A 15,726-nucleotide genomic window follows, 5' to 3' on the forward strand; every position below is an offset into this window, starting at 1 on the left:
GAGTATCCATGATTTCACCCATTTAGTGCGGTTTCTCCTTATTTTTCGCCTCCGCCTCTTCCTTTCTTCTTCCACAACCAAAAGACCAAGGGCTGACAACGGCAGTGCCATTTGCAACTTCTTATCAGACATATGGTATGGAGAGTTATTTCCCCTCACGCAGGCGCAGAACATACGTGCTAGTTGCCCGTTGGCTGTAGTCTTTGCAGTGTGTACAAGTGCAACTTTTTGGACCAGACACAGGCGACGTGAGGCGACGCAACAGTCGGCCTTCGTCGCCGCTGGTTCTTTGAAGCCGGTTTGGTGTGTCAGGGCCTTAAGGATCTACCTAGAACCATTTGCCTCTAAAGAACACTTTTTTGTTTAAAAGAATCCTGAAGTGTTCTTTGTTAGACAAATAGTTATATCAAGAACCATTTTCATTTTAAGAATCCTTTTGGGAAGAAATAGTTCCTCTGGGATCCCTCATAGCACTCGGCACTCTGCACTCCATGTGCCATGGAGGGCCGAGAGTCTGCAGGTTTTCACTCCAACCAAAGACGACACCAGCTGATTTCACTGACTAGTTCTTCCTCCCAAATTGAAGTTGTGCTAATCAGTGAAATTGCCTGGTGTCAGTATTTTAAATGCCCCATATACAGTAAGTTAACTTGATTAACCAAATATTATTAATTATTAAGTATGTTATAGCCTATTATTATTAAAATTTTGACCATTAGCGGGTTTTGAACTCTGACCCTTAATGATGGGAATGTTATGCTCTTGCCAACTGAGCCACACTGACCAACAACACAGTGTGTGCAGTGTTTTGGACATTTTAACTTCAGCACATAAACCAACCAAAGGTTCCCTAAATTGAAAATCACTCACTTTAGACACAATTAGCAGCATTACATGTTTCCTTTTAAAGTAGCAATGATATATTTATTTAAATTTCATCCAGGAGTCAACACAGCTGTAAGGGAACCTCTGATAGAATGCATCATGCCAGAGGGATCAGGAAGACTGTAGCTCACGTGGGATCTGAACCTGCATCTCGCAACACAGCTTACGATGGTTTGGAAGACATGTGCTTTAACCACTACACTATCTGTGATGTTTTCAAGCATGTAAGAGCAATATTTTGATCAACACATTTCCTTTTCCACCAACGAGATGTGACATGTAACCAATCAGGCAAATTTTGATCAGCTGTTTGTGCGCCATGTGGCCAGAAACTATCTTCAAAAGGAGGAAGTCAAAGGTGAGCTCCATCTAACATCCCAATTCAAGCTTGAATCTAGCAAAAGTGTTGTGTGTTGAAAGAAAACTAGGCTATTTATTTATTTAAACTGTTTGCTTCTTGTTTTGTTTTTTTGTTGTTGTTGACAACTTCAACTGGTGTTGAGGAGAGCTTGTGTGGACAGTTATCTTGCTGCTTTAGCTGCTCCTGAGCTTATTCATGATATACTGAGGAGTGACAGAAGTTTCCAAAAGATCTCCAGAGCCCACGGGCATAGGAAGCACGGGGGACAGGGGGGACATGTCCCCTCCAATATTAAAAGATGTTTAAAATGTCCCCCTCAAAAAATAAACCACGACGTTGTGTTATTTTGCCTCGGCATTGAAAAATCAACTGCGGGACTTTTATTTTGAAAAGCCTTTGACTTCGTGCAATGTGGAATGAAGTTGAATGAAGTATCTCCATATGAAAAAAGTACGCCACAAGAAATAGACTCGATAGGGCTTCATATCGGTGAGGAGCAGACAGCAGTCAAGGCAGTGCTCCAAACTGCAGCCAAAAACAAAGCTGCATAGATCATGTGAAGAGGTGTCACTCTGGCCCTAAATTAAATATCTTGTAGTTACGTGTTCTGTTCTATAATATTAAAATCATTCCACTGACGTTTTGGCCCGCAAAGGCAGATTGTAAAGAATATAATGGCTTACATTCTGATGCAGACCTTTGTGGGCAAAACGACAATGGAATGATATTAACTGTGTAGAAAAAATAAATACATTTACATTTATCTTCACTTGATCTGATGGAGCAGAGCAGTCAGAGAGCACAGGGCCGTTAAAGTGTCAATCATAATGAAGAAATTCATGGTAATCAAACGGCAAGATGTCAAATCAACACTACTGGTCAGGTGCCGATAGAGAGAGAAAAGGAAAAAGAGGATGTGCAGCAAATGAAAGGTATGATATTGCACCAAGGAGGAATAAATGTGTAAAAAGTTTAATATAAAGCTAATTTTCATGACTGTCAACAACAAAAGGTCAATAGCTTTGTTGCCACTGCTTCCAAAAAGCACAGACATCTGTCCGTCAGTTATGTAAAGACAATACTTTGTCTATTTGCCTCAGTGTCCTGTATGCTTGTAAGTATGTAATCTTTCTCTGATATTATTACAGCACTATATTTTCATCTGTGCTGATTTTTAAAATGGCAAGGTAGGTTAGGCCTAGTTGTTTTGCAGCTTAATTCTTCACCATATTGGATGGCTTGCATCTTGTCTGAAACGTTTCTTTGCATGGCTCATTATCCTACCGTAATGGAACAGGTACTGTGCTGGCTTTTTGTATGTACTTTATAATTAACATCTTTTCAAAGTAAAGCCAGTCAGTGTTGTAGCAGGGCTTGGAGAAAAAACACACTTGGCTCTTAAAAAGGACCAGTGCATCACAAAAACGAAATGACTAGAAACCAGATAATATCAGTGCAGTTAGTTGGAAGGAAAATACAACTACATAAAACACTGTCATTCGAAGACGGAAATTCCTACAATAGGGTTCCAGCTGGAACCCTATTGTATTTGGGAAGGGAAGGGAAGGCCAGGAAAGGCCAATTTAGCACCTGCATTCTTTCTTTATTTTCAGATAGCCTTTTTAAAAGTTACTAGAAATGAGTATTGCAGAGCTGTTTTTTGAAAAATGGTCCTCCTGCGGAACCACCTGGATAGATTCTAGGTGTAACCCCAGGGTTCTGTAATGAACCCTGAGGGATGGTTCCTGTTAAAACCTCCGGGTTCTTTACTGAACCCTTCTTAGAAGGTTCCAGATGTAACTACCTACTGTGAGTTCTAGGTAGAACCATTTAGTAAGGGTTCTAGATGAATCCCTCTGAGAGGGTTCTAAGTCTAACCTTCAAAAAGGGTTCTCCTATGAGGACAAGTCAACGAACCTATGGTTCTAGTTAGCCCTTTTATTTCTAAGGGCGTTTTCACACCTGATAGTTCGCTTCCTTGGTTCGCACCTGATGCGAGAATGATACATTGTTTCGTTTTTCAGCTGGTTCGGTTCGCTTTCACAAAGTCAAAAATCAAACGGTCCAGATAGGGATGCCAACCCTCCCGGATTAGCCAGGAGACTCCGGTAATTAGCCTCAGTCTCAACAATGGGACATCATATTATTATTAGTTTTTTGTTTGTCTCCAATTTATTTTTTCCATCCCGGGAGACTGAGGCTAATTACCGGAGTCTCCTGGCTAATCCGGGAGTGTTGGCAACCCCTTTGATTAAGCAAACTATCAGGTGTGAAAACGCCCTAAGAGTGTAAGATCAGTGGGAGGAATCAGGCCCAGCTCACTGACCATAGACGGGTCCTAAGGAAAGCCAAGGCCATCTTGTATCACCCTCCTCTGTGGAAGGAATTTGAACTTTTGCTGTCAGGATGCCGTTTCAAGGTGCCAGGAGTTAAAACAAAGATATTTAAAGTGTCTTTTGTCCCTGCTGCAATCAGAATGTTGAACTCCACCTCTACCTTTCTCATCCTGCTTGGAAAGCTCCTTGCTGACGTTCTCTGTTTAGAATTGAATTGATTAAATTGACAGAGACAAGAAAAAGAATGAACTTTCAAACTTTAACATCATTCAATAAAAAATATCAAACGATACACCCTGTGTGTGTGAGGGGGGTGTATGAGATGAAAAAATTCAGTTACACTTAGATGCACTCACTGTAGCCTCATCACTTTGACTAAACCATCAGTGAGGTTATAATGAAATAATGAGTTTTACAGCAACGTTCAGGCTCTGGGAGGCTCCTGTATAGATATAGGTGTTTATCTCAAGCTGACAACGTGTATTAAATCACTGATATTTTACTTAAGTAGGCTAGAAGTAAAAGTACTTGTGTGAAAATCTACTTAAGTAAAAGAAAAAAGTCTCATTTAAAATGTCCTCAGAGTAAAAGTTACTGAGTTACTTTTAAGAGAAGAGAAAGCTGAGATCTTTTCCATGTGATTCTAAAAGAGGAGAGGACATTGTTTAAATAGTTTCTTTTATTTGGAAAAACTGGAAATTCCAAAATAAAGCGTACAAACAAAGAAAGGCCAGATTCCTCTTCTCTCCTTTGCTGGCTGACCGTTCACTCTGAATCACTTTATGATTGTCCAGTTTCTGATGCTTATGTTGAGCCGCAACATCTGTAGGACACAATCTGTAATGGATGTGATTTAAAAATGTACACCTCCTGTTTCTCTGCTGTTTTTCAGTGCAGAAGCTGTTACCATGACGATGTGAAAAGGGCCTATTAGACTTCAGAGGTAGAGCCAGTGCAGAGAGGAATACACCCTGAGCCAAGTGGGCGCGGTTAGATGTTGCAGATATTGCGTCACGGTGATTTAGGAAAAGGAACTAAACAGCTACATTTTATTGAGCCGGCTGCGTCAGGATTTCCCCAAAAATAGAGTAGTGGCACAAGCCTATAAAAAGGACCAATGGAGCGTTTGGACACCAGCAAACCTGTTTCAACATTAGGACTGCGGGCTGAAGATGACTTGGGTCAGTCTGCAAATGGTAATTCATTTAAGTGATATTCAGAGGATGCGCCCTGTTGCGCTTACAGAGTGAAATCGGCTTTTTTATGCGCGCTGATTTGAGCATGTGTGTCAATTAACAAACCAGATTCTTCATATTTTACATATTGTTAGATTTGCATTGGCTGGCTGTTCATCCTGAGCGACCGGACTGCTGCTGCGGCTGCGCGGAACTGTTCGAGGAAAAGATGCGTCAGTCAGAATGAGCTGGAGCATTTCACTGCGAAGTTTGAGAAGAAGTACCACCGGGAGAAGTTCAGTATCCCGAGGCTGAGGGAGCTGAGGCAGCTGGAGCCGCACTGGGACAGGCAGAGCTGCTCCAGCTTCACCCTGCAGACGGCCTCACGGCAGCTGGGCAGCCGCTCCCTCTCCCCCTGGAGGTACAGGTGAGGCGGTGTGGAGCAGCAGCATGAACACAAACCAACACCGGACCGGAGAGAGTCCTGCTCGAAAACTGTTGTTACTTTACTGACATTTTACTTAAGTAGAAGTAAAAGTACTGCTGTAAAAATCGACTAAAGCAAAAAAGCATCTAGAATTTAAAATGTCCTCAGAGTAAAAGTTACTGAGTTACTTTTTAGAGAACTTGGTTAGACGTGATCTTTTCCATTCCAACATAATGAGAGGACAGAGTTCAAACTAGATTATTTTAAGTGAAAAATTCGGAAATTATAAAATATGGTGCACAATGTACCTAGGGATTATATTATTATTATTATTAGTAGTAGTAGTAGTAGTAGTAGTAGTAGTAGTAGTAGTAGTAGTAGTAGTAGTAGTTGAGATTTGAAGAAAATACAGCCATTCGAATTTCTGTTGTCTTTTGATGATAATAACACGGACTCCAATACCCACAATGCCTTGCAGGGCAACCAGGAAGCTCAATGCATTCTTTGTCATGTTGTGGTTAGATTATACAGATTAATATCAACCTCAAACGGCAGGTAAACTCTCTCTAAACTTTAACTCTATTCTATCCAACTCTATTTCACAAATGAAGGTGTGTAATGTGAGCTGAGGTTTACTCTGCACTAGAGGTCTTCACGGGTCTACCCGGACCCTAGGATCCGAGACCCCGTACGGGTTCGGGTCCACGTTTTATTATGGTCAATCGGGTCCGGGTCGGGTCCCATTCTATTGGTCCCGGGTCTGTTTATCATTATGTGTAATACCCGAGTGGATCCGAGAAGACCCGTGATCAGCGCTGATCACGAGAGAAACGCATGAAGCGCTGTGTAACTTGCGGTATGATTACTGACCATTAGGATCAGATAACAAGAGCGAAAATTTGGTGAAATCAATTAATCAATCATCATTTGAAAAGCCATACGTGATATTACGACCAATTTATCACTGCAGGAACGCAAAACTGACCAATAGAAACAATGTAGCCTACTGCAACTATTGTTTTATCATTAACATGAAATTTAATTTCCTTGTCACTTATTGTAGGCTATAGCTGTTAGATCCCATTATGGAGTCTCACTGTCAACTAGACAAACTGTAGAACAGCACAACTTGGCAAGTCTTTCTGTTATTTTGATCTCCTTTTATTAGGCTACCATATGTTGTATCCGACATGATAAACGTTTTTAGCAGTAGAACGGCATTTTCAATAGCAATTTTAATTACCGGGTTTGACCCGAGTCTCTCTCCTCTCGGACATGCACCGGGTCTGTAATATCTCGGGCAAAAACAGGTCGGTATAGGCTATATATATTTAAAAAAAATTGTCGGGTCCAATCGGATCTCGGAACGAATTTCCCGGGTCCATTAGGGTTCGGGTCCGTCATTTTGGGCCCGTGAAGACCTCTACTGTGCACTGTAACACTGTAACAACTTCTTTAGCTCTCAACTTCAGACTATTTCTCTTAGATTCTTATCTTGAACATGATCATTCAGAAACATTGAGTAACACGCACAAGAATGAAGTTTGGTTTTCATTCACTTTCACTAGCACTCCTGTTTTGCTTTCCTACCTGCTGCCATGACAATGTTTAATAAATGACTCATCACTTAGGCTATCAGTCATCCAGTTCCATAGCTTTATTATTATTAGGAAGAGTGATACGTGAACTCAATATCAAAACCAAATACTTTTGTAGCGACATCATGAACATCAGACCCAAAACACTTTAGGATGGGGCTGTTGAGGAAGAAACGGAAAAGTCCCTAAACTAAGCAACATCCCTATATGCTCAATTAGATGTAAATATGGGTCAAATGTTACATATTAAGTGAGCATGTGGGAATGTTGCTTAGTGTAGGTACTTTTCTATTTCGTTTTTTTCTATTGTCGTATTTCCTCAACAGGACTATCATCAATCACCAATATTTGTAAAATACATGATTTCCTGGTGTTGAATGATGTTATTAGGTCTGTATGATCCTATATGATAAAATCAAATGTGTAACTTGAATACATTATGGAAGCTACTGGTGTAAAACCTCACCTTATCTTACCTTATCTTATCTTATCTTATCTTATCTAATCTAATCTTATCTTATCTTAGCTTGCCTTATAGCCCTTAATCACAGTTACAGTCTCACAGAGCTTCACAACGCCCCCATAATGAAACAACAAATGAAAACAACAAATGCATTTCCTCAGTTGTTCTACATTTTGTTTAGTTGCCCACTCAGAGTTGTTTTGCTGACCGGCCTGTGTTTTTCCAGTGTGTGATTCGTCTGCTCGTCTCCTTCAGAATAGACGAGGAGGACGGCCGGATCCCGCGCCACATCGCCATGGCCGAGTGTCTTTGCGAGGGCTGCATCGTCAACCAGCGTGAAGACCTGGGCTACAACTCTGTGCCTGTGTGGGCGCAGCTGAGGGTCCTGAGGAAGACCACCTGCCCAGGTGACGCACAGAGATTCCTGATCACAGCACAGGTGGTTGAAATCCCTGTGGCCTGCACTTGTGTTGTGCCTACAACTACTAAAGGAAAATGACCACAAAAACATCAAGTCATAGACTCAGACGGGCTTTGGTTTTCTTTTTTTAACCAAATTGATCATATCAGGATAATCCTTTTTGAGGGATGGGGTTTAAAGCTGCAATAAGCAAAACTTTCTGACCACTAGAGGGCGACAGAAACCACAACACATTTGCAAACAAACTCACAGCAAAGCCACTTGCTAATAGCTAAGCTAACCCTCCCTAAAGAGAAGTCTCACCGGTTACCAGTCTCACTTTGACAGATCTTTCTCCTGCTGAAGGTTACATGTCCCACAATGACAAGTGAAGAGGCAGGTAGCAAGTTTACTAGTTTAACAAGTTTACTCGCTCGCTTCATCGATTCCGCCATTACGAGAAAATGTTCAGGAATGGGAGGGGGAGAGAGCCGCTTTTAAACAGCGAGGGAGGAGCCAAGCTAGTTTTTAAAAAATGAAAATCTACTGAATGGAGCGGGAGAAGCTTCGAGTCCGTCCGGGTTTTGACAACAAGCTGTAGAAAAGAGGTGAAAACAGCAACACAGCTGGATATCGGTTTCATTGGTTTCATATCATTATGTCTCAGTGAAATCTCCACATAGCACACATTAGTTTCAGGATCGGTTGTAAGGTCTGATATCGCTTATTGCAGGTTTAAATGAACTATTTCCATGTGATCTCCACAGTGTTAAAGGCTTGTTTTGTTTATTTAACAGAATATTAAGTGACTTCTGATGGAAGATAGAGAAAATATCTCAGGTAGCTGAGGAGCTATATTGTTATATTGTTACTCCCCCACTCAGTATAAGTCAGTTGTTATTAGACTGATAGGTGGGTGTTCTCTATTATGTCCACTGCAAGAAGGGAGCACACTTACTCTTACTTGTGCACACCCTCTTACACATACTTGCCTATCGCTTTTGTCATGTAAAAACCTCCTAACTCCAATTTTGGTGCTTTTTATGTTTTAACTTAAATTGAAGGATTATATCTTCCTATCTTCCTAAATTCTGTGACCCTTCAGCTTCTATATGAAACCCTCTTAAAACCTATTGGATGATAGTCAGAAATAGACTCTTGTCAAGCTGAAACCAAGGCTGTATTTTTTCATTTGCAGTCACTGATGAATGTGAAATATGACAGCATCGATAAATGAACCGAACGTTGCAGATGTTCAGATGATGCTGACGCCACAAACTGAGCAGGAAACGCTCCAACAGTTAAAACAGGGAACACAGTAGGCTATTTATAACAGACGTGACACACTAATCCTTAAACCAAGCCTAGACGGGTAAAACTTGTTGGGAGTAATCTGTGCATGGGAGTGTAGTGAGTTTCCTCACATAAAGTTGTGTTTGTTTTAAAACTCATTTGGCAAACAGGAAATGTAAGCCTCTACTGGGTGAACTAGGCCCAGCACTGATGTAAGACACCTATGGATGTTAAAATTGTAAAGAGGTGTTTTAACCCTCATTAGATTTTCTTATACTGTTGAAATGATACTGGTCTAATTTTGATCTTTCATGTTTTAGTAAGTAAAGTAAAGGAGTAAATTCAGGGGTAATGATGCCATCAAATGAGCCAGTAAAAAGTCACGTGTGTCAGATTTTGTAATAACGTGTCTCTAGCTAAAAATTCCCTCATCACAGCTGGAATTTAGTCTTGTTATTTTGTCTTGATGTGTATCTACTCTGTACTGTGAACATACAGTCGTCTTATCCATATGCTTCATGTCTGTGTGTCTTTCTCCACAGAGTGCTGAGTGAAGCATGTGGCTGAAACATTTGTCTTTTTTCATTTGCATCAATGCACTGTGGAACTGTTATTTAAAATCAATAAATTGAGTCGTTTTGGCAAGACATCAGACCTGTTGCATCTTTTGCACCATATCATTTTTTCCAATTAATTTTGACTTTACTCTCCTGCATCTAAATTCTAGCAATGTGAGTGCAACAGCATTTCTTTCATTTTAAAATACAATCTGGAATTTGTGTGACATCTGAATTTTGGGTATATTTATATACGCTCTTAAAGAGTTGGGCTTGTAGTTTAAATGTATATAGTTTTGGGGAATTTTCCTAAACCATCATACCTGAAAACACTGTTTAAAACTCCAGTGATTAGATACACTAAAATTGTGAACAAAACGAAACTTTCTACCGCCTAGCTGTCTCATTCTGTCAGTCCTTGTATGGAAAGCACAGACAGTGAGTTTCAGAGTGGAAAACACGTCTCAAATCCAACAAATCGATGTGCAAAGCAAGCCAGCAATGGGGCAACAGTGTTTTAACAGATGCAATTATGGATTGAGTCTTTTAGTAAAGTGTTACCATATATTTATTTTTAGAATTGCATCATATACAGGTCGGACACAAAGTAGAAAAAAAAAAAGAATTGCATTATATCCTGGTACACTATTGAACATCCTGTATTTAGTTAATCATTTGTTGATGTTCTTGAAAGGCCACAATAGCCTGATTGAGCTTAATGGACTGCTCTAATGAAGTTCAGCTGCTGCACTGCAAAAACTGACAAACTGAAGTTATTTTATCTTGTATCCAGACTTATCAGCTTATTTTAGTTGTTTTTTTTTGGTGAAATCTGGATTTGTTTTTACTGTACTAGCCAATAATTTTACTGGTTTCAACAAATTTGACTTTTTTTCAGGAAAATGTAACTGTGTGTTTCAGGACATTCACTTGGTAAAAAAGTTGGAGAAAGTTTCTTGTTTTAAGATTTTCTTCATTGTTTTATGATGATTTCTTGAAAGAAGTCATATTGGCATGTATCAAGTGAAATTTATTGAAACCAGCAAGATTATCTGCCAGTGCAGAGAGATAATTTGGCTAAAAATATCATTAAATAGGCTTGATAGGTCTGGAAACAAGTTAAAATCACTGAACAACTTGTCATTTTTTGTACATCTAATATAATGTTTTGCCTAGGATGCAAAATAAGTATCATTTTCTTGCATATTGTAGCATGGTAATAAAATATATAGGTAATTTTCTCAGACATGTTTCTGATTTGATTGCCAGTCACACAAATACACAATAAAAAACAAGTTGTGAGGTTTTTCTTCAGGATGGTTTGTCACCTTATTCAAGTGCTTGTTAAAAAACGTCCACTTGGTGTCTCTGCACAGCAACAGGAGGAAACATTCTGGCTTGAGGCTGAAAAATCCCCCGCTGGCTCTTCAGCAGACACACAGCAGGTCGCGGCATGTTCGCCTCACTGCACAACGAGTTTTTACTCTCATATCAGACATTTCATCTGTAATGTGAGAGGAATAAACCTGCTATGGAATTACCTTTGTTGAACCTAGCAGCAAAGTGTTAGTACACTGCAAAAAACGTCCGTCTTAACAAGTCACTCGTCTCATACAGAGGCTTCAAATCTTAAAATTCTGCCAGTGAGGTGAGATAACTCTTGCTCGCTTGTTTCCGATACAGTTTCACTTGTTTCAGGAATTTTCTAGAAAGGAGTGTCAATATGTTGAAACAAGTCAGAATAAGGCAGATCACTGCACTGCTATCAAGAAAATGACACTTGATTCTACAAAATTGTTGCAACAAGTTGATTTGCTTTGGAAACAAGTGAAATTATCTAACGCCATTGGCATTTTGTCACTTATTTTAAGAAACTTACAATTTTAGGACTCAATAATAGACTAAATGACTTGTTAAGATGGAGATTTTTTGCAGTGTAATGACATGATTGCAAGGTATAGTGCATTCAAGTCAAGACACCAAGACACCACAAAATAGTTGGTCATTCATTTGGCACGCATAACAAATTGATATCTGATATTTGTTTCATCAATATTTGCTATGAATACCACTGAATATGATTGTCACTCTGCAACATTGTATAGACACTCATTTGACATTTCAGGAAGCATTTAAATCAGTCAGTAATATTATCATAAATAATATTATTATTTGTACAAAGCTTTAGAATATAAATTATTCACATCTTACATTGCACCATAAATATGAACAAATGTCAGGCTAAATTAACAGAGTTGACAGGTATGATATCAAAACATTGTGTGGAGTGGTGGAAGGTGTGTATGTGTATGTGTGTGTGTGTGTGTGTGTGTGGGGGGGGGGGGTTTGCTCATTTAAAAGTGAGAGTATTTTTCAAATTGTGATTATTCCTCATCTAGCAGTCAGTATTTGGCTTCCTCAGTCGTTTTTCCCTAATATTAATATTTACACCTTAGCTTGTGATCTATGACAGTCGAATAGTGCAGAAAAATGAGGTAGAATGCAGTTTATATGAGGAAGTACAGTGGCAGCTACTGCACTTTGCCTTTGTTTGCTACTGCAGTTAGAGATAAGACCAAATCAAAATGTTTATACACAACACAGATAACCATACCACAGAGGCAATATGAAAAAAAAAAACTTGTGTCAAGATTAGTCAGTTCTTCTTGTGTCCTTTAGAAGAGAGACATTTCTTTGTTGTTCCATCACTGGTGGACAAATACTCGGTTCGCAAAACACAATGAGAAATTACTGACAGAGCACAATAAGGATTATAATGGAGTGAGAATCCCAGTGTTTGCCAGAGACGATGAAACTCATTATTCTATCCCATTTGGGTGTGGCACTAAAATTTCGACAGACTTCAGACTTCAGACTTCCATGATCGTGTTTTAACAGCAACCTGGTTAAACCCGTCACATTTTGGTTAACAGCTTCATTTGACCCTTTGTTATATTAACAGTGTACTCAGACCATCCCGCATTTTAAACACCAAACTGTTACAGCTCTTCTCTTCTTTTTTCACCTCAACAATTAAGGCTGCTGGTTACCTTGCCTGTTGCCAACACACATAAATACACGCCTCACTAAACCCTAGCAATTAAATCGTTAAACATTATTTGATCAGGTTTGCATTAGGAGCATGGTCAGACTTGGCTATGATGTCATATGAGGAACTGAAGGCAAACCGGTATGTGTTGTACAGTAATGCTGGGCTCAGATTACAGGAGTTTTGAAATTAACTCACACACATATGGAGAAATTTAACCGATTTTCTTCTCTCTAATCGCAAACAAGCTCACACTACAAGTTTAGAAAATAACGGTGCATCACACACCACAAGATGTTATAATGATCTTGCGTGAGGGAGCTACTTTACACAACACGTCACGTGATCATGGGGAGGCACGAGGAAGATGGTTACAGACATGGAGGCTGAACAACTGGCTTTGGTGTGTGCTGTAGTTTGCAGTACCAAACAACAGCCTCCCAATAATGGATGAGGAAATGGTTGGAGAGACGTGGGAAACACAGATTGTCTGTTCCTCAGAGAGAACTGGAGGCGAGAATTTGGTACACTATAGTCTCAAGGGCTAAAGGTTTGCTGTTGCTGTAGGCGATACCGTCAGCTGTCACACTGCGGCCGGGACGTTAAAGTTGTATTGTGCACCGTCCAGATTTTAACTTGCAAATATCAAACAGGATATACATTATCGGGGCGGCCTCGATGCGCCTGCGAACAGTTTGGGAGGGTTAAGATTTGATTTCTCAACAGCTCACATTACCAAATATTCTGTGCCGAACATCAGTACCGACCAAGGCCCAAAAGAAAAAAAAAAAGAAAAGCAGTTTCTTGAGCCTTTCTCTGGCTGTCATTCTGTTTTTTGACTCCTTCATTTCAAGATTGTCCTCTATCAACAGAAAGGCTGCGGTCTTTTAAAGTCTTTCCAAACCCACACCCGATCAGTGTTTTCATTAGCAGTGGTAACTATTATATTGGAGTAAGCACAGCGATTGTAAAACAGAGGGCTGACATGAAACAGATTCCAGTTTGGGGGATTGGTGGGTGAAATGCCCAGGTGTCTCATACACAACCCCAAATATACATCCTCAATGTAGACCGGTTTAACGTGTCTGGACGCTTCTACAAGCTTTTTAGGGAGGTCTAAAGACAAAACGTAACCCAGTCCCAACGCATAACGTGGGTAATGTGACTCAGGGAAAACCGATACAGGTAGGTACCACTTAGATCTTGGGTCCCTCAGAACTTGAGCTCCCGTTGCCACAAGCCCAGTCATGTAGTTGTCCTTTGGAGCGTTTAGCAGCATGTTGACCAGGTTGTTCAAATTCAGGAACGTGTCTGAATCAATCTTCATGGCATAGGAGGCACTGGAGCAGTGAGAGTCTAGCCACTCCAACATCACCATGGTCTTGATGGTCAGGTTCTTGTAGCAGTCCAGGAAGTCACTCTGGATCAGGTCCTGGTGCTCTCTGCTCTCCTGCAGCAGCTGCTGTTGGATTTGCTCAGCTCCTTCTCCAGGGTGCAGCGCCAACAGAAAGAACAGCTTCACCACTTTGCCCAGTACCGTGCTTTCACTGCCCCAGGTGCTGCGGATGATGTCGCGATGCTCCCGGTTGTGGGGCGCCACTGGAACCATCAGAACCACGAAAGGCTTCTGTTGCTCGCATTTGTTTGGCTCGTTTATAATGAAGTGGTACTCATAGGGGTATTCCACTGAGTACGGTCCCGGAGATACATAAGGAATTGGTGTTGGCAGCACAGCTTTGTTTTGTGTCGTCAGTTGAGTGACCAGTGGAGCCTCTGCAGTGGGAACCGGTGGGTTCTCCGTGAGGTGGACCACCTCAGTCTGTGGGACAGCTGGGGAGGAGTCAGAGGTATTTGTATTGACATCAGTGGTGTTGGGAGGAATTTCCATGTAGGTTGCACTTTTAAATTGCATCCACCATTTTGCTGTATTATTTTGCATCCACCATTTTGCTGTATTATTTTGCATCCACCATTTTGGCTTCCAGTCAGCTGTCATTTCCATTATATTCGTGTTGTAAAAAACCCAAATTGCTGCCACAAGCAGAATACAGAGGAAGCAGCGACGCCGTGGCCAACTAAAGCATCTCCCACTTTCTGCCGACTTCCCGCTATCCATGATTTCCTGGCTGAGAGAAAAGAGAAGGTGATGAAATAGACCTGTGTATACCCCAGCACTCCTTTAATGCAGTGTCTTTGATTTACCAGAAAGGCTTTGTGTGGTTACTTATTGCTTGGTGGAATAACAGTGAAACTCACACCTAGATAAAGAGCAAACAAAGGCAGAAGTGGAAGAATAGGTACTAAAACTTCAAAGTGTTGATTTGAAACTTTTGACTGAAAGTAGGATTAATGTTTCCTTTTTTGTAATGCTGATACATTACTCTCTTGCTTCAATTCTTTATGTTAAAGTCATAAAAATGTCATTCATCAGTGTTGTTCAATACAGCTCAACACAGGCAAGCCTAAGTAATGAATTAATTTATATCAATTACAATGACTATAAATGAAGGCTCCTACTATGAGATGACACATTGAATGCTATAATAGCAGTATGTTTCATATTTTACTCTTTTTTTTAATACTTTTTCATAAACTGGTGCTTCCCAAGCTATAGCCTCTTTGAAGGAAATGTTTCACAAATACAGAAAACAGTACAAAAAAGCCCACATACCTTCGTCCTCCGTTGGCAAAGCCATTCTCTGGCATGTTGAGACTCCGCTGCCTAACTGTTAGAGTGAGTCCTTTGCCATGTGCAGCAGAGAATAAGCCTGGTAATGTATGTTGCTCTACTGGTGTTTCCAGTTTCCCGTCGTGTTTTCACCGCCTCCGTTTTACCAGGAGAATGTTGACACATGAACTGTTCTTGAGGCACAAAACACCTGGACCAAGATTGCAAAATGATACCACTTGATAAGGCATAGAGTGGGAGTTAAGCATGACTTCTGCCTGTTTGTTACAATAACTTATATGCCTTACAAGCACATCAATATAAAACAAGAAGTTACAAACAGGATGTCCCTTCTTCAGCTGACTCTTCATATGGCCACATGTTCACCACAACCACCATAGAACATACTGAAAGATTAAAAAAAAATGTGTTTAGTGTCTCTGCGCATTTTCTTATCTTAATCCAGCTCAAGCAGTCCCATATAGTCAGTCATGCTGCTGCGTTTCCATAGCCG

General features: G+C 40.4%; 2 protein-coding genes across 4 annotated transcripts; one reads left to right on the forward strand and one right to left on the reverse strand.

Moving 5' to 3' along the window:
* Positions 1 to 4,613: 4,613 nt before the first annotated feature.
* Positions 4,614 to 9,590, forward strand: LOC144539468 (uncharacterized). 2 transcript variants are annotated; one of them, XM_078284546.1, is made up of 4 exons: positions 4,614 to 4,778; positions 4,913 to 5,184; positions 7,501 to 7,652; positions 9,481 to 9,590. In XM_078284546.1, exons 1-4 carry the CDS (start codon positions 4,755 to 4,757, stop codon positions 9,486 to 9,488), a joined length of 456 nt encoding a protein of 151 aa, XP_078140672.1. In that variant the 5' UTR covers positions 4,614 to 4,754; the 3' UTR covers positions 9,489 to 9,590. The 2 variants fall into 2 exon arrangements, with proteins under 2 accessions (XP_078140672.1, XP_078140679.1); XM_078284553.1 differs by having other exon boundaries at positions 4,913 to 5,178.
* A 3,753-nt stretch (positions 9,591 to 13,343) lies between these two features.
* LOC139914652 (beta-1,3-galactosyltransferase 1-like) lies at positions 13,344 to 15,372 on the reverse strand. Of its 2 annotated transcripts, none has more exons than XM_071903014.2 (2): positions 15,216 to 15,372; positions 13,344 to 14,670 (listed from the first exon to the last, which is right to left on the reverse strand). In XM_071903014.2, the coding sequence occupies exons 1-2, from the start codon at positions 15,248 to 15,250 to the stop codon at positions 13,410 to 13,412; spliced, it is 1,296 nt and encodes a 431-aa protein (XP_071759115.1). In that variant the 5' UTR covers positions 15,251 to 15,372; the 3' UTR covers positions 13,344 to 13,409. The 2 variants fall into 2 exon arrangements, with proteins under 2 accessions (XP_071759115.1, XP_071759116.1); XM_071903015.2 differs by having other exon boundaries at positions 13,344 to 14,666; positions 15,216 to 15,328.
* Positions 15,373 to 15,726: the final 354 nt, after the last annotated feature.

The sequence above is a fragment of the Centroberyx gerrardi genome, chromosome 1, assembly GCF_048128805.1.
Source record: "Centroberyx gerrardi isolate f3 chromosome 1, fCenGer3.hap1.cur.20231027, whole genome shotgun sequence".
NCBI lineage: Eukaryota > Metazoa > Chordata > Actinopteri > Beryciformes > Berycidae > Centroberyx > Centroberyx gerrardi.

Coding starts and splice junctions, on each gene's coding strand:
- LOC144539468 (XM_078284546.1), top strand. CDS start 4,755: ATGACTTGGGTCAGTCTGCAAATG. Junction 4,779..4,912: donor CTTGGGTCAGTCTGCAAATG/GTAATTCATTTA, acceptor ACATATTGTTAG/ATTTGCATTGGCTGGCTGTT. Junction 5,185..7,500: donor CTCTCCCCCTGGAGGTACAG/GTGAGGCGGTGT, acceptor CGTCTCCTTCAG/AATAGACGAGGAGGACGGCC.
- LOC139914652 (XM_071903014.2), bottom strand. CDS start 15,250: ATGCCAGAGAATGGCTTTGCCAACGGAGGACGAAG. Junction 14,671..15,215: donor TTTGCCAACGGAGGACGAAG/GTATGTGGGCTT, acceptor CTTTTCTCTCAG/CCAGGAAATCATGGATAGCG.